The 23,456-nt window shown below is 39.9% G+C and overlaps 1 protein-coding gene across 2 annotated transcripts in view; it reads left to right on the forward strand.

The window, feature by feature from the left end:
• nr1i2 (nuclear receptor subfamily 1, group I, member 2) overlaps window positions 1–14,090 on the forward strand; it is a 44,019-nt gene extending 29,929 nt beyond the window's left edge. For both annotated transcript variants that reach the window (XM_017713469.2, XM_017713471.2), the window contains exons 5-9: window positions 934–1,199; window positions 2,179–2,324; window positions 7,803–7,919; window positions 8,194–8,299; window positions 12,789–14,090. In XM_017713469.2, the coding sequence (XP_017568958.1) occupies window positions 934–1,199; window positions 2,179–2,324; window positions 7,803–7,919; window positions 8,194–8,299; window positions 12,789–12,930 (777 nt within the window). In that variant the 3' untranslated portion in view covers window positions 12,931–14,090. The remainder of the gene's footprint in view (window positions 1–933; window positions 1,200–2,178; window positions 2,325–7,802; window positions 7,920–8,193; window positions 8,300–12,788) is intronic.
• Window positions 14,091–23,456: the final 9,366 nt, after the last annotated feature.

A 23,456-nucleotide genomic window follows, 5' to 3' on the forward strand; every position in this document is an offset into this window, starting at 1 on the left:
GTACAAAGACCAGCCAAGACGAGGGGCAAACACAGGGCTTAAATACACCAGGGATGATGAGGGACAGGTGGAAACAATCAGGGGCGGAGTCACAAAGCAAGGGGCAGGACTACAAAACCAAAACAAAGAACACGTGGCCTAAACCAAAACACAACACCAACACATGGGCAGGACTGGGAGGGGCCAATCGTGACATATAGGATGAGATCAAAATGATGAGTGTAGTTTTAGGCATACTTTCTGTTTGCGAAGTTACCGTAGAATTGCCGTATGGAAGCTATAGCCTCCTGACGTTGGCCCCTCCTACTTGTTAGACCAATTTTGCATCCCCAGTGTAACTCATGAGAAAAAAAGACCAGACATTCAGAATTGAATTTACATCACTATGGAGTTACTAATTTTTTATTTGTTTGATGATAGATAAAATAAAAAGCAATAATTTGTGAAGTATATTGATGAAATTGGCATGATACCACATTTTGTTTTACAATAAAGGTGTCAATCTGATATTTTTCTTTCTTTAAAATCTACTAAATACAAAATAATGTGGTTACGGATGAACATTTTTTGGCACTACAAGCAATTCTGTGCTATTTTAGACTAGATCCTTGAGAGATTCATATTGGACAAATTTGATATTTTCCTCCATTATAAGATCTGTCATTTTCTACTGAAATTGAGCTGATATCAAATCAGAATGGCACTTTTTGTACTGGATTCCACACAAAATACGATATGGTCGTGTCTTGATATGATCATTTTTTCTGTACAACAAAAATAAAGAGTGCCTCAATGTGTGCCTTATGTATTATTCAGTCATAGTCCATCTGAGTGTGACAGATCAGCAGGGTTACTTAAAAAGAGTGAGGCTTCACATCTGTCAAATTATTGCTTCTCCTGTTTTCACTGAAGGGTTTTGTGTGATGCCCACAGCCCATAGACCGGAATCAGGACCCAATAACCGAATACATGCAGGAGTGCACCGACTCCCAGTCTGTGAGAGCAGAGAGTTCCAGAGAACCAGTGGTGAACCTTCTTCCTCACGGCTCCTGTTCCTCGAGTGTCTGCCATGTAGAGGACTCGGAGAACGGTGACAAGAGAAGAAAAACCGTGTTCACCACTCTGCCTCACTTGACCGACCTGAGCACCTACATGATACAGAACGTCATCAACTACGCTAAGGTGCTCAGACCTTTCAGGTGGGTTAATACATTCTAATGTTATCACACCTTCACCATGTGTTAATTAAGCATCATGGTATCACCCTACACTGTCAGTTTCGGGGGGGGGGGGGGGGGTACCAACCCAAAGGTTCTCCAGAGGTCCAATCAATACAATCGGGCTGATTCACAGCGATGCCACAATCATCCGTGGTTGTTTTATTTGCATGTAACTCCAGTCTGTCTTATCAACAAATTGTATTAATTCACACTGATGTTCATCTTTGTTTCCTGTTCCTTGTACTGTTTAGTGATGTGTTGTGAAGTGTGTGTTTGTTGTTTATTTTTAAGCAGTGAAACCAAGGATGCTGTAGTGAGACAGTAAAGAGTCAAAATTGTTCACAGTGGTGGTGATAGGAACCAGACATCTGAAGAGTTTAATGCCTTTAAAAGCTCCTCACAGAACATTAGTACATGAAAGGGAATATCCTGCCTGATGCCTGAGAAATAGGAGACTTCGTTTTTTTAAGGTTTACAGCTGCTCTTCAATATTACGTATACAAGCTCAGAAGATTCAGAAGTAGGCTCACTGGTCGTTTTGGATAATAAAATGGGTGTATTATGTTATAGATATCAATTTTGGCTCAAATTTGATATTCACGTTTTTAAGGCAATATTTGCAAAATGTTCAAATAATAACCTGCATAAAAGTACAAATCTTGGCTACAGGCTACTGCATCAGGATACAGTGATGCCACTTAGTAACTTCATATTACTGTCCTATATTAAACCTAAAACCAGTCCATAATAGCTGACTGGTTCCTATTCTTTACAGTGCACTCTTTTACATCAAATCACTCTGAATGACTCTGTTTACATCACAACAGCTAGGTTTTGCAGAAAAAAAGTAGAAAAGTCAGTGGACCTCCCTGTTTATGTCTGTGTTCACTGACTGTTTTCAGTGCATTTATCCATGAATGAATGGAAAGTGGCGCCATCAGTGTTGTATGTTTTGCAGGGCTCTGACTATAGACGATCAGATATCGCTGCTGAAGGGAGCCACGTTTGAGATTGTACAGATGCTCTTCAACATGACGTTCAACGAGAACACAGGGATATGGGAGTGTGGCTCGCTGCGGTACTGCATGGATGATGCCAAGCGTGGTAAGGGTCTCTCACAGTCCTCCAGGACCAGCGTAGAGATGCTGTAGAGATTTGACCCATTTTACTGTGTACTTTTTGAAAGTGTAATGGTCTGTTTGAACTGTACCATTAACAAAAAATACCCTGAAAGACAATGACTGCAGATTTTTACATCTGTTCAAAATACTTAGGAATCAGTAAGTCACATTTAAGCTGCGTTCACATTACAAGCCTCATTTCTCAAATCAGATTTTTTGCTCAAATCCAATCTCTCTGACATGATCGTTCACACGTGTTTAGGTAAGTGATTCAAATCTGCCATTAATGTGAATGAACCGTCGTCCTGAAATGACCCGCGTGCGCAGAACCTTTCGTCCAATGTTTGGTATCCTTTAGCAGGCTGTCTTCCTCTTCTTATTTCTTTGGAGTAAACAGATAATAAACTCTGACCAAAACAAGGCACAGGCTCTTCACTTCTCTCTGGTGGAGTGTAGAGATCAAACAGCTCATGGTTCTTATGACAATGGAAGCTTAGAGACCAGCTAACTGAACTGCACAGCTAACATCACACAGTGTGTGAGAGCTATTTCAGGATAGCTTTGCCACAGCATTGGATCAGATTCATTCTTCATTTTCTCCCTGATAATTGATCCAGTATTTTCTGCTGATATTTGCCTGATATGGAGACTTGGATCGGTTCCATCTGTATTCAAAACATTGATTGCCAAAGAAGAAATCTTTTGCACTAGAAAGAGGAAACGCAGATGAAAGTTAGGTTCAGTGACATGAAAAGGGAAACATTGACCCATGAATTCCATTTGCACCATCATAACCTGATCCAAAATAGCACATTTTTCATTTCACAACTTTGATTTATGATTTGAAAGCAACATGTAAGTCTGGTGTAATGGGCACTGTAGTTAGAGCTTAGAGCACCAGTGGAAAGTAGCCTCGCCTGATTTTTTACTCATTTTAACTCTTTTCTTTTTCTTCTTCTTCTTCTTTCGGCTGCTCCCTTTAGGGGTCGCCACAGCGGATCATCTGCCTCCATCTTGCCCTATCCATTGCCTCCTCTACTTTCACACCAACCAATCACCATGTCCACCTTCACTACATCCATAAACCTTCTCTGAGGTCTACCTCTTCTCCTTCTACCCAGCAGCTCCATCTCCAACATTCTTTGACCAATATATCCACTATTCCTCCTCAACACATGTCCAAACCATCTCAACCTGGCCTCTCTGGCTTTATCTCCAAACTGCTCCACCTTCACTGTCCCTCTAATCTGCTCATTTCTAATCTTGTCCATCCTTGTCACTTCCAACGAAAATCTCAGCATCTTCATCTCCGCCACCTCCAGCTCAGCCTCCTGTCCTTTAGACAGAGCCACAGTCTCCAAACCATACATCATAGCAGGACGCGATACTGTCTTGTAAACCTTCCCTTTCACTCTTGCTGCTATCCTTCTGTCACACATCAGCCCTGACACCCGTCTCCACCCACTCCATCCTGCCTGCACCCTCTTCTTCACCTCTTTTCTACACTGTCCATTGCTCTGGATGGTTGACCCAAGATATTTGAAGTCATCCACCTTTACGACCTCTGCTCCTCTGCACATCACTAACTCTTTTCTTTTTCCTTATGAGAAAGCAGGAGGAGGACTTCAGCTCCTGTTGATTACTTCCAGATATGGTCGGTATGATAGTAGCCTCCTGCATAGTTAGCCAGCATTATTATTATTATTCTTCAGACCTCACCATTAGAGCTCTCACCCCTGCTCTCCTCTGCTAACACTTCCTCATGGAGTTAGATTGTGAAGGTGAAGGAGCTAACAAGCTCCTGCCACACTGAGGGGAGTAGCGGGGTGTCTCCAAGAATAATGATGGAGAACATAGAGGCACTGAGCCTGTCATTCAGCCATGGCCTGTGCAGATAAGCCTCTGAGTGAGATTGGTTTTGACATGCAGAATAAGCAGGCTGCTCAGAGAAGGTCACACGTGCATGCAGATGCCATTGCAAAGGCGGTTAACGTGCATAAGTCACTAAAAGGTTTTGTTGCCCTGTCTTATCATGCTCAGACTGGTCCTCAAGAGAATTTCCCCCATAGATGTACACTTTAACAAAAACACTGTGCTAGGAAGATCAAGCAAATACTCACTGCCTGTGGTCTAGCATGGCATAAAGCTTTTGGGAACCTACCACTTTTTTTATTCGTTTTATTAGTTCTGCATTTACACTGACCAGCTTTTCAGAATCTTTTTAATACAAATTGGTGCACACTTTCTTTGTTGGTTTGCAAAAAGTGAACTGAACACAGACACACCAGTCAACAGTTCTGTACAGTTCAGGGCGTTTAAACCACCATAATACCAAGTAAGACACTTTGATGAACATGAAGTGCATGAAATGTTGCAGTAAAAAATACCCAAATGATGTTTAAATAGCTGTTTAATATTTTAGCTGTTGTTTCTTATTTGAAGGGCCCACATCTTCGAAAACTGAATTTTTCCTTGCTATTTTTGGAATAAGAGTTTGATATAGTATTTGAACATTGAAGTTTTAAAACATATAATTCACTCTCAGTGGTGGACAGTAACTAAGTAAATGTTATTAGTTTCTGTACTTAAGTATTTTTTTCATGTATCTGTACTGAAGTTTTTCCATTTTGGGCGACTTTTTACTTTCACTCCACTACATTTCAGAGTCTGATATCTGACTTTTTCCTCCACTACATTTTGAGAAATCTGTTGTTCCTTTTGGTTTCTGTGTGTATAAAAACATAACATCATAACGAAAGAAGTGCAAAGCCAGAGCACCAATCAGGGCCCAGCGGTCACTTTGTTTAGATCTGATTTTGACCTGTTGGTCATACCGACCCAGTGCAGCACACGGTTCAACATCAGCGCAGCAGCGTAAAACTTTGGGAGAGTCTGTTCAACATAAATGATGAACTAACCTAACTTTGTGTAAATAGAGCACAATATAGAAATATGTCCACATATGCAGTCGAGACTGATGCGGCTTTTTTCTGAATTTCTACAAACACCATTTCATTTTATAGTAAATGAGTTTGGGCTGGTTTATGTTTATGAACAGACGCCTACAGATCAACATAGTAAAGGAGCTCATCTGTGATCCTGAGTTTAAAGCCAGTTTTATTAAACTTAAACTTGGAACTAAGTTGTAAATAAATCTGAAACTGAAACTTTGCTTGTGTGTAAAAGTGATTTCAGAGCCACTCGGTTCTCCCTGATGGAAACTGTTTACCTTCAGTGTTTTGTGCTATTCAGAATTTTAATGTCAGACTAATTAATGAGTTTCTCTTGGTAAACCAGTCTTTTAAAAGAGTGTTTTCACCTAAAATGAGTTCATGAAGCGAGAATCTTGTTACAAAAAATGTTTTAGTACTTTTCCTTTCAGTACATTTGAAGGCAAATACTTTTGTACTTTTACTCAAGTGGAGGTCTAAAGGGAGGAACTTCTACTTTTACTGAAGTAATATTTTACCTTGTGGATCTCTACTTTAACTCAAGTACATGATTTGTGTACTTTGTCCATCACTGTTCACTCTCTAGTTGACACACTGGTTCACCTGTGCTGAGGTTGAGTATTTGATCCCCCATTCTGGGTATTTTCTTTCTTTGTTGCATCCTCCTTTTCCTCTTACGTTTGTAGTTTTCTGTCTGATACTCCTTCATTTACGCTCCACTTATCTCCTTTGTCTCATGTCTTCATTGCTTTGTACTCAAGGCCACACTCTAGTGTCCTCCTGGTGGGTCATCCCTTAGTGTGCAAGTCAAGACAATCATGAATTTGTACCTCATGAAAGGAGAGCCACCCAGCATGTAACAAATACGATGAATCATAACTGGATTGAATCCTCAGAGATTTACATTTCTGGTTAGTAGTCATGTACTATTCTCATTTTGAAGGAGTATTTGAAGCCTGCTCTCCACACTCTGAGAAGGTGTCTTCTTACTCACCGTGTCTGGCATTGTGACCTTTCCACAAGCAGCAGTGACTGTGGCTAGTATAAAAAGCTTTGTTCTGCTGATGAGCAAAGGCCTGGACCTCGTTAGCTTCTCTTTTCTAACCCAGTACCCATAGTAGCTGCACAGAGGAGATCACTACATCTGTTTGCTGACTAATTACTGCTGATCTGTGTTGTTCTGCACATAAATAGCCAGAATACATACTAAGAGTACATAATAAAGATATTGTGACTGGACAGAATATGCACTAAAGATATTGTAACTGATCAGAAAGCATACTAAAGAATTTGTAACTGGCAAGAATGCATACTAAAGATATTGTAACTGGACAGAACTGACCAGAATACATGCAAAGATATTGTAATTGACCAGAATATGTACTAAAGATATGGTAACTGGTCACAATACAAACTAATGATATGGTAACTGGTCAGAATACAAATTAAAGATGTTCTAACTGGACAGAACTGACCATAATACATATTAAAAATACTGTAACTGGTCAGAATACATACTAAAGATATTGTAACTGGTCAGAATACAAACTAAAGATATTGTAACTGGTCAGAATACATACTAATGATTTTGTACCTAGACAGAACTGACCAGAATACATGCCAAAGATATTGTAATTGACCAGAATACATACAAAAATGTTGTAACTGACCAGAATCCATAGTAAACATGTGTGCATATTTACAATGTCTCCAAGTCTCCATGCCAACCAAGATGGGCAGTTATACAGTAACACATGCACTCAGCTCATCATTTCTGCTGGCTGTTTACTTTTAATTAGTGCAGGGCTTACTGAACAGATGCCCTACACAAAGAAAAATACATAACCACACAGACACCTGTCCCCACACTGTTTAACTTTATGTAGCCCAATCATTCTAGAGTTCATTTTACAAGACAGACACTTTTTTATTGTAGTTTGTTGTTAATAATGTTGTTGGTAATGAATCATCTATTATCTTTAAGTCCTGCTTCCTCTCAGTGGTTCTTCTTCATGTTCTTAGGGAGTTTTTCCACTGACTCCCTCGGCAACGCTCATTAGGGGACTGAACCCGCATTTATGGAAAGCTGCTTTGGGACAGTGTTTGTTGAAGCAAATAAAATTGATTTGAGCAAAGTTGATTTAAAAGCTAAAAAGCCTGTGCCATATATATATATATTGGTTCAAATATATGTACCTGTCATCTATCCATGTCTACAGGGTCAGTCATGTTCTAGTTGGTTGATGAGTGTCTAGCATTATGCAGGATTGTTTTTTTTATATTTATATATATATATATATATATATAAATAGTGAAAGTTATTTACATTTAATAACTTTTATTTCTCTGTGCTGTGATATGATGCTCTTATTTGTTGCTTTCCCCTATCTTTTTTCCACTGTGCGTGCTCTCTCTCTCTCTCTCTCTCTCTCTCTCTCTCTCTCTCTCTCTCTCTCTCTCTCTCTCTCTCTCTCTCTCTCTCTCTCTCTCTTACACTTCCACCCAAACAGCAGGTTTTCAGCACCACCTGCTGGACCCTCTGATGAAGTTTCATTTCACACTACGCAAACTACACTTAGATGAGACGGAGTACGTGCTAATGCAGGCGATCTCACTCTTCTCACCAGGTACACTGCACTCATTTACAATCCAAGCATTGCAAAACCAGGCTGTCTCTATTGGTACAGCAGTTTGAGTGGTAATTATGTATTTTTAGTTTTAGCGAGATTGCTCGGTAAGTTAGATAAAAATGCTAACTTAAATATCATCTGATGCCATAATATATTTGGAAAGTTTCAGGAGATTGAATTTTGGGAAGATCACCCAGCTGTACATTACTTTGAAGGAATATTCTTTTACAATCAGCCAAATTCTAACATCATCCTGTTTTCCTCCCATCAGACCGGCCAGGTGTCACTCAGAACAGTGTCATTGATAAGTACCAAGAGATGTTGTCCCTTGTACTGAAGACCTATATTGAGACCAAGAGAAGTGGCCCTGAGAAATAGTAAGAACATTTAGAGCTGGTGTTCTACACATTGATTGAGCCTAGAGTCTTATGTAGTGTTTGGACAGGATTAGTTTTCCATGGGAAGGTGGGTGATGCCAGGTTACCACAGCATGTCTGTAATGCTTATGATCAATTTGTGTGGGATAGGAAATCTCGGTATAAATGATAGAGATGGGAGTGGATACAGTAGAAAACGGGTCAAAATATTTAATTTAGATATTCCATTTACTCTAAACATCAGTCGTGCTGTCTGAAGTGTATGCATTGTTTCATTACCTTGGGAATTCACAGCCAACAGTCAACATCACAGCATAAAATGTCAAATTTGTCATTTTTATGACATTTTAATCTTTGTCCAGGGCTCTGTCTGCACAGCAGAGGCAAAGCAGCATGGCAGCTGGAAAGTAGTAGACAATGACAATACTACTACTACTACTACTACTACTAATAATAATAATAATAACAATAATAATAATAACAATAATAATAATAACAACAATAATAATAATTAATAATAACTTTATGGCACCTTTTCCACTGCTCCGGGCAAGTGTGTTCACTAGTGTGCATGTATGTGGGTGTTTCACTGCACGGATGGGTTAAACACAGAGGTCTAATTTCACAGTGTGCGAACACAGTGACAAATGGTTCTAAGTTCAGTTCAGTTCAGGCTTACAGATGTTATGCAGTATCATATTGTTTCTTTCCTATTAAAACCTCATATTTCCTTGTCATTCTATTTTGCTGTAATAGCAACACCTCATCAACACATTGTGACTCAGTTCTATTAATCTTTAAAAACACACTTGTTTGTAAAAAAAACTTTACATCATTAGAAGTTATGCAGAATGATACAATATTTACATGGAAGAAAATCTTGTCATATTCACAGATTACATTAATGAATTTCCATTTTGGAGATTTTTTTACAGTTTTTTTGTTGTAAAGGCCATCAGATCTTTTTAAAAAGATTTTTACAGTCTACAGAGAACACATATCTGCATTTGAATGTGCATTTAACAGTATCTAACATATTGGGAAAAAATGTAACATGACTTATATGTTTTATGTTAAACTCTGCAAAGTAATGAAAAATGTGCCCTAAAATTTGCAAATAAATGCCGTATATGTGTTCCCTGTGCAAGATAAGCTAAAGTCAAATTCCATTGATTTTTCAAAAACCTCTGCATAGTTCAATCTTTGAGATGTAAGCAAAGTTATTCAAGATTCAAGAACAGTAAAACAGTGATAAATCTGAAAAAAGAACTTTTCTTTGGGGACTGTTTTGGCCAACAAGCCCTGTATGTATCACTCCGCTGTATGTATGTTAAACGAAGTCAAGTCAAGTCGAGGCTTTTATTGTCATTCCGTCTGTGTACACAGTGGAGTGAAATTACGTTCCTTCAGGAACAACATGGTGCAACAAGGAACTGAATGTGGATTTCACATCGGCCTTTAACACCATGATTCCCCAGACTCTGGCTTACAAACTCCATACACTTGGACTGAGCACCTCTCTCTGTAATTGTGTCCTGGACTTCCTGACTAACAGGCTGCAGTCTGTGAGGATCCACAACATCTCCACCATCATCCTCAGCACCGGCTCCCCTCAGGGCTGTGTGCTGAGCCCCCTCCTGTTTACACTGCTCACATATGACTGCTCAGCCGTCCATCCAGGCTGTCATATTGTAAAGTTTGAGGACGACACGGCAGCGGTTGGATGCATCACAAACAGTGATGAGTCTGGCTATAGGCAGGAGGTGGAACACCTGGACAGTTGGTGCAGTGAGAACAATCTCTGCATCAATGTGAAGAAGACAAAGGAGACGAGTGTGGATTTCAGAAGGGGCAACACCATCCCTCCCCTCCCCCTACACATCAAAGGATCTGCAGTGGAAGTGGTCTCCAGTTATAGGTACTTAGGCGTACACCTAAGTAACAATCTCACCTGGAGTAATAAAACTTCCAGCCTGATCATGAAGACACATCAGTGCCTCTGCGTCCTCAGACGTTTGAGGCATGCTGGACTTAGGAGCTCAGTCCTCACCTCATTTTACAGATGTGTGGTGGGAAGCGTTCTGTGCTCCAGCTTCACCGTGTAGCACGGAATCTGCTCTGTGGCAGAGAGGAAAGCTCTTCAGAGGGTGGTGAAGGCTGCACAGAGGACTGTTGGAGTCAGTCTTCCCACCACCATGGACATTTACACCTCCAGAAGCAGGAAAAGGGCCACTAGCATCATGAAGGACCCCACCCATCCAGCACACACACTTTTTGTCCTGCTCCCCTCAGGTAGGAGGTTACGGAGCATTAAGAGTAAAACAACCAGACTGAGAAACAGCTTCTTCCATGAAGCCGTAAGACTCTTAAATTCCAGCTGGACAATCACTACAATGGCACTTCATGTCCACTTATTTATCTCTGCTGCTGTACTGAATCAGTGCCTCCACTATATCACCCCTACACGTCACTTTATACATGCCATTTTATACGTTATCAGTATTAAGATGTACACCTTCTACCTCGTACTCGTGCTGCTGTGGTCCATGCTGCTGTTATTTGCACCTTCTATTTATTGTTTATTGTTCTTGGGAGGTAACTGGGACCTTGAGTACACTATTTCATTCCAATGCATGTACCACGTGTGATGCGAATGACAATAAAGCCTTATCTTATACTATCTTATCTTAAAAAGTACAAAGTGCGAATGTGCAGATGGTGCAAAAAAATAAGACACTATATAATAAATATGATAAATTAAACAGACATTAAACACAGTAAACAGACAGGACAGTACACATAGACCCAAACCTCATCCAAGAACTATCGTAAAACACTCTGTCCTACATCAGGCAGTGGATTCATAACCGATTCATGTAATAACTTCCTGTCAGGGAGCTTTTAGAGGCATTTCTGTTATGAACTGTTGTGAACTGTTATGACTCATTAAGTTTATCTAGAACAGAGCATTTCACATCAAAGCACTCTGAGTGACGTTAGCATCTTGGTGATTTTTTGTATACGACTATACACTCACTGACCACTTTATTAGGTACCCCTGTTCAATTGCTTGTTAACACAAATAGCTAATCAGCCAGTCACATGGCCGCAACTCAATGCATTTAGGCATGTATGTCCATGGTCCACGCACCATGTTGCCTCGGTGGCTCGTTCCTGCCGCTTTTCGCTGTACAACATCAGACAGATACGGCCGTTTCTAACACAACAAGCCACCCAACTCTTGGTACAAGCAGTGGTCATCTCACGCCTCGACTACTGCAATGCCATACTAACGGGCCTCCTGGCCCGTGTTGTAAAACCACTGAAGATGGTTCAGAACGCTGCAGCGCGTCTGGTCTTTAACTAACCAAAACGGACGCATGTCACCCCACTGCTCATTGAGCTCCACTGGTTACCGATTGCTGCTCGTATCAAATTTAAAACTCTTACGATTGCCTACAAGGTGTTAACAGAGCAGGCTCCTTCCTACCTGCACTCGCTCCTAAAGGCTTACAGCACCGCCCGGCCGCTGCGATCCTCCAATGAACGTCGCTTAGCTTTGCCAAACATTCACACAAAGCAATCGAGACTGTTCTCATACTTGATTCCCCAATGGTGGAACAAGCTACCTTCCGCTGTCAGAGCAGGGGCGTCCCTCGCTATTTTTAAGAAACTCCTGAAGACAGAGCTCTTCAGGGAGCACTTACTCTAATCGCCTCTTGCAATCTAACCACTACCAATCTCATCTCCTTCTTGCCCTCCTTCCCTTCTCTACCCCGCTATTACCCCTTGGCCTCCTTTAAGGCCTGACTATGTTTGTTCTATTTACCACATTATTTGTAAGTCGCTTTGGATAAAAGCGTCTGCTAAATGTAATGTAATGTAATGTAATGTAATGTAAATGTAGAGGTGGTGAAGACGACTTGCTGAAGTGCAGACCGAGCATCAGAACGGGGAAGAAAGGGGATTTAAGTGACTTTGAACGTGGCGTGGTTGTTGGTTCCAGACGGGTTGGTCTGAGTATTTCAGAAACTGCTGATCTACTGGGATTTTCATGCACAACCATCTCTAGGGTTTACAGAGAACGGTCAGAAAAAGAGGAAATATCCAGTGAGCGGCCAGTTGTGTGGACGAAAATGCCTTGTTGATGTGAGAGGTCAGAGGAGAATGGGCAGACTGGTTCTAGATGATAGAAAGGCAACAGGAACTCAAATAACCAACCAAAATCTCTGAGGAACGTTTCTAACACCTTGTTGAAAGTGTGCTATGAAGAATTAAAGCAGTTCTGAAGGCAAAAGGGGTCCAACCTAGGTGTACCTAATAAAGGTGTACCTAATAAAGTGGCCGGTGAGTGTGTATGTATGTGTGTGTGTGTGTATATCCCTTTGTAGGCTTCCTGTTGGAGACAGTGTCTTGACACTTTACACAGACACAAAGCTGTCAACACCTTGTTTCTGACTGTGACCTTTGACCTTTCCTTCTGTGTCAGCTTGCTGTTCCCCAAGATCATAGCGTGCCTGACCGAAATGAGGACTATGAATGAGGAACACACCAAACAACTCCTGCAGATTCAGGACATCCAGCCGGAAGTATCTCCACTCATGCTGGAGATAGTGAGCAAAAACAGCTAACTCCGCCTCTGCCCTTCACTCTCCAGCTGCCTCACTGTGGATCAGACTTCAACAACCTGCAGCAGCAGCATCAGCCAGAGCTGCAGCTGAGTGTCACATGTTCAGATAACTCCTTATTAATGGAGATCCTTTCATTCTTAAGGCGTTTTCATACCTAGTTTGTTTGGAGGAGTTTCAGATCCAGAGTTTGATTAGATCCTACTGTTTGATTGGTTTGGGCCAGTCATGCTCAAACGTGGACCAAAACAACTGGGCTGAGACCCTACTGAGATGGTCTTGGTCTGGTTTTATACAAACCCCAGAGCGGTTTCTGAGGTGTAAACACAATCTGACTGATCAAAATTGGGTAAAATGTGCATGTGTTAGGAGGACTCAGTCATTATTACCTTTAACAAACCCTCGTTAACAATTTCCCTTTGAGAGAATCCCCCCTGAGGGTCAGTGGAGCAATGGACAGCTGTTAATAAGCTAAGGAGTCATCATAAAATACATAATGCTTATTTCATATACATTGAGAACCTCTGTGTCTGTTTGGGCTATACATTCTGACCAGTTGTGATATCTCAGTATCCGTAAGCATTCATGAATAGATTTCCTATCAGCTGGAACAAAAAAGAAAAATAGATTTCAGCTGAAATGAAATGTAGAGCTGTGCCTTACCATTTTTGGTGACACCACAAGTGAACAAGTATGTGTTAAAAGCACCAATGAAACAAGGCCATGGAAATTATACAAAGCTATTGTTTACGGTTAAAGAGGCTACTTATTAAAATCATAGGAATACAGGAGTAAAAGGCTTTTGGTCATCTAGGCTGTTGTAGATGCTCCATTTTCGATTTTCCAGGGGAAAAATTGTAACTGCCCTCCAAAATTTCCACAAGGTGTAAAATAATACAGCATAGTTCACTTAAAATTCTGCCAGATCAGCGCAACTGACCCAGTAGAGATTTGTTAGGCAAACAGATTATAGGTCTGAAAACGCCTTTTGTTTCATAGCTAGAGGGCAGAACTGGACATAGTCAGGCCTTTTTCACTTCTATGCATTTACGAGGTGAAATTTCAGTATTGGCAGTGTGCTGCCATCTAGTGTTCTGGAGCAGTACCACTGAACTCCTTACATTACAGAATTACAGATATACATGCTGTTTGCTTTATGTTCAGAAAAAAACTAGTCTGGATATCAGAAGTGTATTTTGACCATGTCAAAGCGTTAAAAAATCCAGTTTATTGATTTGTCTACAAGTTATTTTTGGTCTCTATTCAGACAATGTAACTCTCTCACCAGTAGCCTGAGTTCAAGATGTACTAATGCAACTGAAATGCAACCTCCATAAAAAAAAAAGGCATTCTTTACCTTTTGATGATGTGAGAATTAGTGATTTGTCATCACCAGTGAGTGCCTTTTATCAGCCATGGAAAGAATAAGAGATTGAGATATGATATATGAGACATGCGCCCTCTAGCTATTTAACTACATTCACACATAATATACTTTCAGGGAAATTAGGTTTCCAACATCAGCCGAGATCTACGCATGCAAGACTGCCTGTGATGTAGCCCTGGATGTGCTAACGCTATGTGATCTGCTAGGAAGCCTCACTTTCAGGGAGGTATATATCTCACCAAAGCCAGATGAGATTGAGCACCGTGAGTCTGTGGACTGCTGAATCTAAACTACCTACATATTTAGCACATTCTGTGAAAATGTATTTTTATCTAGTTGGTTTTGACTATCTGAACTGACAGGGTAGCTTCTTGCTATGCCAAATGTGTATATGCTGAATCCTCGTAAACCACGTTTAATGCTGTAGAACAATCACTGAGAATAATGACGTTCCCTTGGTGCCGTTGCCTTTGGAGAACAAACCTCAAGATGTACGTTATTTTCATATTATCTGTACTGGATCTGGTATGACAGTAGTCTTGATGCAGTAGTTTCATCAGGTGTTGGGGAAAAGATGAATGTGTGTGTAAAATGTTGGTCAGTCATTTTCATGTGACAAGGCAGGATTTACTGGTAAGGGTGTAATAATATACTTTCGATTTTCAGTACTGAGCACATGATTTGATTTTGTTCAACCAAATTTTAATGATGAAAAAAATCAAGACTGTATCCGTGTTGTTGCACAACCTACTGATGAGACAGGTAGTCATTAGTAGCTCTGTGAACCAGAGACAGTTCAAATTCATTCCACTAGATTAGTGCCATGATAATTCGGAAGTTCATGTCAGTTTTTCATCCCCTGTAGTCTCAGTTGCTTATTGCTCTAACCAAAAATCTGAGTTTTTCTTGTGCCAAATAACACAGAGAAGTTTAATCCCTGTTATCAAAGTTAGACCTTTTAATATCAGCTTAACAACAAATAATAAAAAAAAAAAAATTCTGTCCTATGTGTGCAATGGGGTGGACGTCATGCTCAACAGACCCGTCAAGAAAGAACATCACATTTTCAATATTACGTTAAAACAGAATTGAACAGAGGTTGAACTCCCCTAAGCTCTCTTTACAAGGCTTACATTGTCGCTTGCTCTTCATCCTCTTAGTTAGTACAAGTTAGATTTTTCACCAAACCGTTCCTTTTAAAAATGTTTTCTAAGAAAATGTTTTGTTTGTATTATTAAGTGCCAAGCTTTGCACTTTCACAGCTTCTGATCACTGTGGCCTTGCTTTGGCAACTGAATGAATGTTGCCATATATCTGACCTCTCTATCAAAAATGTATCATGTCATAGAGAAAACACTGCAATACATATCAAATTGTGAAATCTGTATTGTTACATCCCTATTTGCTCAAACAATACGAATGCATCTGATATCGTTTGTGTCCATGATGTGCACGGTTACATCTATATATTGTTACACCCTTACTAAAGGTGAACCCATGCTGTGTGTGGTTCACGTTACCAGATTAACAATTAGCAAAGTTGTACCAGATCCAGGAACATCCACCATGACAACATGAAAGTAAAAGCCATTAACTCGAAAATATATATATACATTATATATATATATATATGTGTGTGTGTATGTATATATATAAATATAATGTGTATGTATGTATGTGTGTATATATCTCACTTACTTACTTATATATATATATCCACATACTTAGTCATATTATATATATATATATATATATATATATATATATGTATATGTGTGTGTGTGTGTGTGTGTGTGTATGTATGTATATATATATATATATATATGTATATATATATATATATATATATATATATATATATATATATATATATGTGTGTATGTATGTGTGTGTGTGTGTGTGTGTGTGTGTATATATATATATCCACATGACTGTAAGTGACAGTTGGACAATTGTAAAGGTTTATTGTGGCACAGGGAGGCACAGAAACCACAAAAGCCTGCTGTACATAAGCTGTGCACTCATGTTGATTAAATGTATGTGGTGGTGTTTGCAGTGGAGGAAAACAGGAACCTTTGAAGAGGCCTTGCTGTACGTGCAGCACATAGTTACTCTGCCTTTTACTTACACAAGGACACACAGTGCCAACTCTCACCTACATGCGTAACATTTAAGTCCTTGACCTGTGGAAAGAAGCTGTCAGTTTAAAGCGAGAATTCAATATGATGCCTGGCTAGAAAAATACATATATATATATATATATATATATATATGTGTGTGTGTGCTGGTTGTTGTCAAGGTGCTCCGTCGTAGAAACAGAATAAGAAAACTGAGGATTTTGTTACGTGATCGTGAATTAATTCTGCTTTTCTTGTAGATGTTGTAAATGATTTAATACTATTTTGAAACGATTATGGCATGTGCGATATTGCTAAACACACATATACCTCAGTGATCAGGACAGACAGGTTGGTTGGAGCTTATAATTAAATAAAGAGCTGAAGTCTGTGTGTAAAAAGCCTCTCAGAATAAAGATGGACTTCAGTCCAGAACATATATGTTGTAATAAGGGCACATTTGCAGTTTTCATGCTTGCAGGTCTCGTGGGCAGTCGTGGTTGACTTGGGATGGTGGGAACGCATCAAATAACTATGCTGTTTGTAGAGGCTGCGACGTGTTGAAGGGAACATGCAGCATCACAGCCGTTCAGCACGAAAGCAACTTTCAGTTACGACTTGCTTCACCATCAGTTGTTTGTGTGAAACAGTGTAGAATGAGAGAAAAGAACAAGACAGAGACGACAGAGTGTAGAAATCAATACGAATGATAGTAATCATGTAAATAATGGTAATTATTATTATTCTACCCAAAAAAACATTATTAACGTTACGTAAAAGGTTATAAAAATGTTTTTACCCTCTTTCTGAATTTATGTGCTGATTGCCTGGCTTTGATAAATTGTATTTGGTGCAATAAATAACAGCAAATGAGGAATTTTGAAATTATTATTTATTATTTCTATAATTTAGAAATAATATTAAGAATTACTGTTTAGCACAATTATATTATTATTATTATTATTATTATTATTATTAGCAGATATATTGTGAACGTGCCCTGTGCTTTACATTGTTGAGGAGCTTCTACTTCAAACATTACAGCTGTCAAGTCGCTGCCTATTACATCATTTTCTGTAGTCATAACAAAGCGTTTATGTTGAAGTTATGAGAGATGATTGTTAGGCCTGTGGGTGAAATGATGGACAGTCCAGACTTTGTAGAGGAGGACAGGGTTGTATGTTGATCTAAATGGGCTCAGATGTGCCTTTATTGTTAGACTAGAGACCCTATTTGCCTCTAGGCTGGCCAGCATTTTTCAGCCTCATTTCTATCTGAAGCATCTATATCATCCACGCTGCTACATGATTTCAGCATATTTCCCTACACCTAAGCCACATCCATATGTTCCCAGATATTTAAAAAAAAAAATTTCCTTTGCATTTTGGCCTCCTGCCATTTGATCTCCATGTTAGAGATGTTGCGCTTGGCCATTTGGGAGTGATAATACAGGGTGATTCAAAAAGATTCATCTGATTTCAAAAATATTTAGTTGTAAATCAGAACAATGCAGTGAACTGTAAATGGTTTAACTGAGCAAAAAGTTCATTATGTAATTTAACAAGTGCTCAGTATGACCCTCCTCCAGCTGGACGTACAACATCAACACCATAATCAAATTCATCCCATACTGGATTGAGCATGTCAGGCGTGGCTGCGATTTCAGAGATCATCCAGTGCTGAGGAACCAGACGAACGCTCCGAGCTTCACTGCTGAGGAAAATCACGCTGCACAGTTATGATGGTTTCACTTTTACTGAAGTGGAGAATGTAGAAGGTTTTCTGCTCAGGGGTCACAGACTGAAGGCAGCCGTCTTCTGGTGACAGTTAAACTCTACGACCCTCTCTTTCAGTTGGTATGTGATTCGGTTCCTAGACGCCTCACGGTTATGAAAATGTGGAGCTATGGAATTGGATTAATCTTTTTGAGTCACCCTGTATTTATAACATACTACACCATAGTACAGAGGAGTATGCAGCATTCTGTTCTTTTAAATGGGGGCATCAGTATTAACAATACCTCAGTGATTCGAAAGATCTGCGGGAAAAAAATCTAACTCTATAATCAAAGGAGTTCAAATGGAGTGAAAAGAAAACCGTCTCTGCCTGATAAAGACGGTCAGTGTTTCAGAGACTGGTGTAGCAGTGAGCTTTTATTTTCTGGCAGAAATCGGACTTTTAATTTGAAATACCTAATTAAAGAGCTTCACAGCGCACCCTATATTTTGTCCAATGCACAATGCTTAGTGTTCTTTCAAAGGTGTGGCATTAAAATTTGAGGCACTATTGATCCATGCCACTCCACTGGGCTCACATGTTCATGTGTGTTCTCGAGTCACTTTTGGACAGATTGAGAGATTTTCGAAAATGGTGTCGGCGTCGAAACTTGTCCAGTGTAATCAACTATCGGCAACAGATGTGGCAAAGAGAAGGGAAAAATGCTGGAGTCTCCCTTTAAAATGCTAATCATCAGCTTCAACTGACCACTCAGAAGCAAAATCTGACCATGAGGCAGGACAAACATAAACCCGCTTAAGAAAGCGCATCCAACACCACAAAACAAAATAAGCCAGATTTTATTAAATGTTTCTCGAAACGTGAGTGTGTGTGTGTGTGTGATGGTACAGGTGTGGTCAGACTGTGTCCAAAGCTTAGCACTGAATTGCTTTAAATGTGATGTGATGTGATGTGATGTGATGTGTATTCAGACGAAACTGTTTACAGGTGGTCAGAGAATCCAGAACATGCTACACAGAAATGAACAATCATCCTCACCGAAGCCATTTGCCTCTGTTGTCTGAATATCTGAATATCTGTTTTGAATGTGACCGTTAGATCTCAATGTCCCACTCAGGAAAATAAATGGAAGATTTAAGGTTCTTGCATCTGGTGCTTATTAATGTCTGTCTTTAAGTAGACAAAAACATCTGTGATTCAAAGGGTTAAACAAAACACACCAACAACAAGGAGTTCTGGGTGAGGTTAGGTTTTACATAATGGAGGTAACATACTAACAAAACATCTACTCAATGTCTAATGATTCAACAGAACATCTACAAGATATTTACTTCAGTGTATTCAGATGCTTCACTACTGCTTCTTCACTGGAACGTCTTACTGATAATCTGTTCAGTGTTTAACCATCTACAAAGGACACAAAGGTTTGAAAACTACTAAAAAATTACTGAAATGAAAGTAGGACTACTGGCTTACTCCATTTAGGCTACAGCGCTGGTGTTGCACAAAAACATCAGCAGCACACAGAGGAACACCCTTCATTTCTTATTCAGTAGCAGAGAGAAACTGGTAGGTTATCATGTTGGTTGAGAAACAGAGGCTGTGTTTTTATGGGAGGCAAGTCCAGCCAAAAAAGAAATTACTGGTTCGTATAACTTAAAAAACGATGGTGCATCTCGATATAAATGCCAGAATAACGTTCTCACCGTTTTTTCTAAGCCCATTTGGTCTGATGTTCAGTTTCACCAGATCTGAGACGTGCCGGTGTTTTTTCTCGAAACCGTTTAGCTTGAGGAATGAAGCCGCTCCGACTGTGAGGTCTGAGAGTGTCCTAAAATGTACCCCGTAGCCCCGCCTAGTGCTAATTAACATATATTTGCATGTTGGTCAGTTAGAAAACGAAAATGAAAAGTGGATCTCCAGCAGGTGGCACTGGGGTTCATTTGCTTTTTGCCTTTTCATTCTGACACTAAAGTCCAATTGCATTTCTTATTTTTACCCCTCCCCCTTGAAACGGAGTTACTAGGGGTATCGGTTGAAATCTTCCCCCTATGAAACGGGATGACCCTTCAAGAACCAAATACATCATCAGTTGTCATCAGCGCCTTTTACATAAACAAGGCTTTCTGACCATTTCCAATACGCCGCCTCCAGCTGTGATGATCTCACTTGTGTGTCACGTGACTGGACAGGTGAATCCTATTTAGCCTGGAAAAATAATCAGGATGTGTTTCCCTGTTTTGTCTCCAGACTACAGCAATAATGGTACATCACACTGACATTTGCCATTTATCCGAAGGAGACTGAAAAGCACGGCCACTTTTCAGATATTTCTTGTGATGCCAATCAAGGTGGGTCCAGCTTCCAGTTGCTGTCTGCATCACGACTTCCATGTCACTGTGTCCTGAATTTACACATTTCCATAACTATTTAACAGATGGAAGGTAAACACAAAGACTGGAGTTAAGACAGTGTGCCTCATTCCTAAACGTTTAGCTCATCACTCAACTTTAAAACTGTTGAGATGATAAAAACACCCCTTTTCATAGATGAATTTTCTGATGTACATCAAACCATAAACACTTTGTAAACAACCGCTTACCAAACATTACATCTGAAATCAAGGGTATTAAAATTGACTTTGCCCCCTTTACACTACAGTAACAGCCTCTAGATGTTGGAACATTGCTGTGAGGATCTGATTGCATTTAGCCACAAGAGCATTAGTGAGGTGTGTGTGTGTGCGCAACTGAAACTGAGTCAGCACTGGGTGCACCATAAAGTAGCTGATTTACCTGGAAGAGACGTCTGGATACTTTGAGAGTGAACATCTGAGGTCTTTTCACTAACGAGGCTACAGATCAAGAGCGGTGAAATCAGACAAGCAAGACATGGAACAAGCATTTGTTCATTTCCAAGCTATCCTACTCTTTATTTAATGCAAATTACAGTACCAGGTAACTATTCTCTGAATCCGAGTCACACCAAGGACCAAAACGGACATATTTACAAGGAAAGGAGACATTTAGCATACCTTCACAGAAAAAAAAGTATATATCTAAAATAAAATAAAAATTTCAGTCACAAACAGAGGCATTCAAGTAGTAATGTTATACAGGTTGGATTTTTTTTTCTTTTTCTCTTTTCTTTTAAACCAAGACGGCTCCCCCGCCCCAAACAACGTACGTAATGTGATGTCTGTATACAACCGACAGTCTGTAAATATTTTTTTGTCTTTTCTGTTTAAAACCTGTGTCTTTACATTTTTTTACTCATTTAACTTTAGTCACAAGAAGTGGTCACACCGTCCGTGGAAAGTAACACATCTATGAATGCAAATCTTACAAGCAAGCTTTACACACGGGCTGAAGGAATGAAGGACTGAGAGGTGCTACGTGACGCCCCTGAGTGCTGCTGCTGGCTGGCCATTGCACTGGTCAATGGAGAGAAACATACACATACAGACATTATTGCCCATGAGGATGTGAATCTGGTGGGACGAGATTAAGAACGGACGCTCGAGCCCAAACGGACAGTTCTCTGTGATTTTTTCGTCACCTACATGCACAGCCCCACCAACACAAAACAAAAGTAATACAATTCCTTACAAGTCTGGTCTCTGATAGCCCAGGTGCCACGATTTTGATCAAACATTTGTTCTTGATTATTAAAAATAAAAATGCAGAATGATTTAAAAAAAGTATAAAACTGCTTTTTATTGCATTCTCAATCTTTCTCTGCTGATGAACAGTTACTGGACACTGAATTCGCAGTACCAGCATGAACATTCACTATTAAAACATGTAAATACAGCCATGATTTATTTAATGCTATCGTGTTTGTTGCAGCTGAAAAACAGAACATGAACAAAATCAGCCAGTGGGTAATATTTCTGACAACAGCTCCGTTTGTGATGGAGTTCAGGGCGTCGACTACACATACTGTAAATTTCACCTGGACAAGCAGCTCAGTGGAGTTTTCCCCCAACATGGACTCAGAAAAGATGCTTTACTTGAACCTGATAAATAACAATGACAATCAAATTTGATCATTTATTATCATTATCACTATTAATTATTTGATGTTGTTAATGTAACAGTGTCATGTTACCATTACCAGCAAAGTTATGACAGATGGCCAAATGGCTGATGTCATGGCAGCTTATGTCACAAGCAAATTGCTCAAAAAATGGCACCATAGACAGTCATAACCTCGCAATGTGATTGGCCAAGAGGCATTCTAGTAGTGCCTTTCGTAGCTCAGCAATGAGAACCACTTGTTCAAAACGCATCAGCCACAATTTATGCACATCAAGCCTGCCAAAAAAACGAATGACAGCAAGCGATCCAAGCAAGCCGTAACGACAAAACTAAAGCACTTCCACTGTAAACAACAAAGATGTTTACACCAGGCACAGATTGCAGACGTCCCTGGTTTTATTTTCAATGTCACATTACATTGTGTTGATGTTCCACCTTAAATACTGCAGTTAAGCCAACTGCCTTTCATCAAAACGCTGATAAACCTTTCTTTAATGTTTAGGACGTTGCTAGCTTGCTGAAAGTTTGCTATATTGCTGTTAAATGTATTACACACGTGAAGTGTGTAGCCAGTTCTCTCAAACTGTTAGTTGATAAGTTCGTAGTTCATTTATGTTTCATCTTGATGAGCAGTGTAGACATCCTGAAGGTCTTCTGTTTCAATACTTCATTTAGGCTACGTTCACACCGCAGGCCACACTGCTCAACTGCTATTTTTTTGCTCAGATCCGGTCTTTCTAACTCAAGGTTCCGCATTCATGAAGTAACTCAAACGTGTCGTTACTGTCAACGAACCTGCATCCTGAAACAATTTGCAGGGACATACTAAATCAAGTCACGTGGATCACAGGCATCACAAACAATAATCTAAGCAGCCGAACAAGCCTGTTACTTAGGTCATTTACTCTGAACAGCTCTGTTCATAAATACAGCGAGATGAAGGTGACAGGGGGTCAGATGCTTTTGCAGCATTTTGTACTGGCACTAACTTCAGGTGAGGCGCTGCTGCCACGTTAACACTGAATGACTGGTGCCTGTGCAGTGAAAATGAATCACGACGCAACTATTCTCATTAAGGCTGCACGGCAAAGAGATGAACAAGTATCCGATGTAGGACCACATATGAAAGTGAACTGAAGAGATCAGATCTGCATGTCCACACAGCTTTGAACTCGCAGGGCAAAAAAACCTGGTTTGTGCCACTTCACATGTGAAAATGTGAACATAAAAATTATTAAAACGCTACAA

This window comes from Pygocentrus nattereri, chromosome 6 (genome assembly GCF_015220715.1).
Source record: "Pygocentrus nattereri isolate fPygNat1 chromosome 6, fPygNat1.pri, whole genome shotgun sequence".
In the NCBI taxonomy this organism is placed as follows: domain Eukaryota; kingdom Metazoa; phylum Chordata; class Actinopteri; order Characiformes; family Serrasalmidae; genus Pygocentrus; species Pygocentrus nattereri.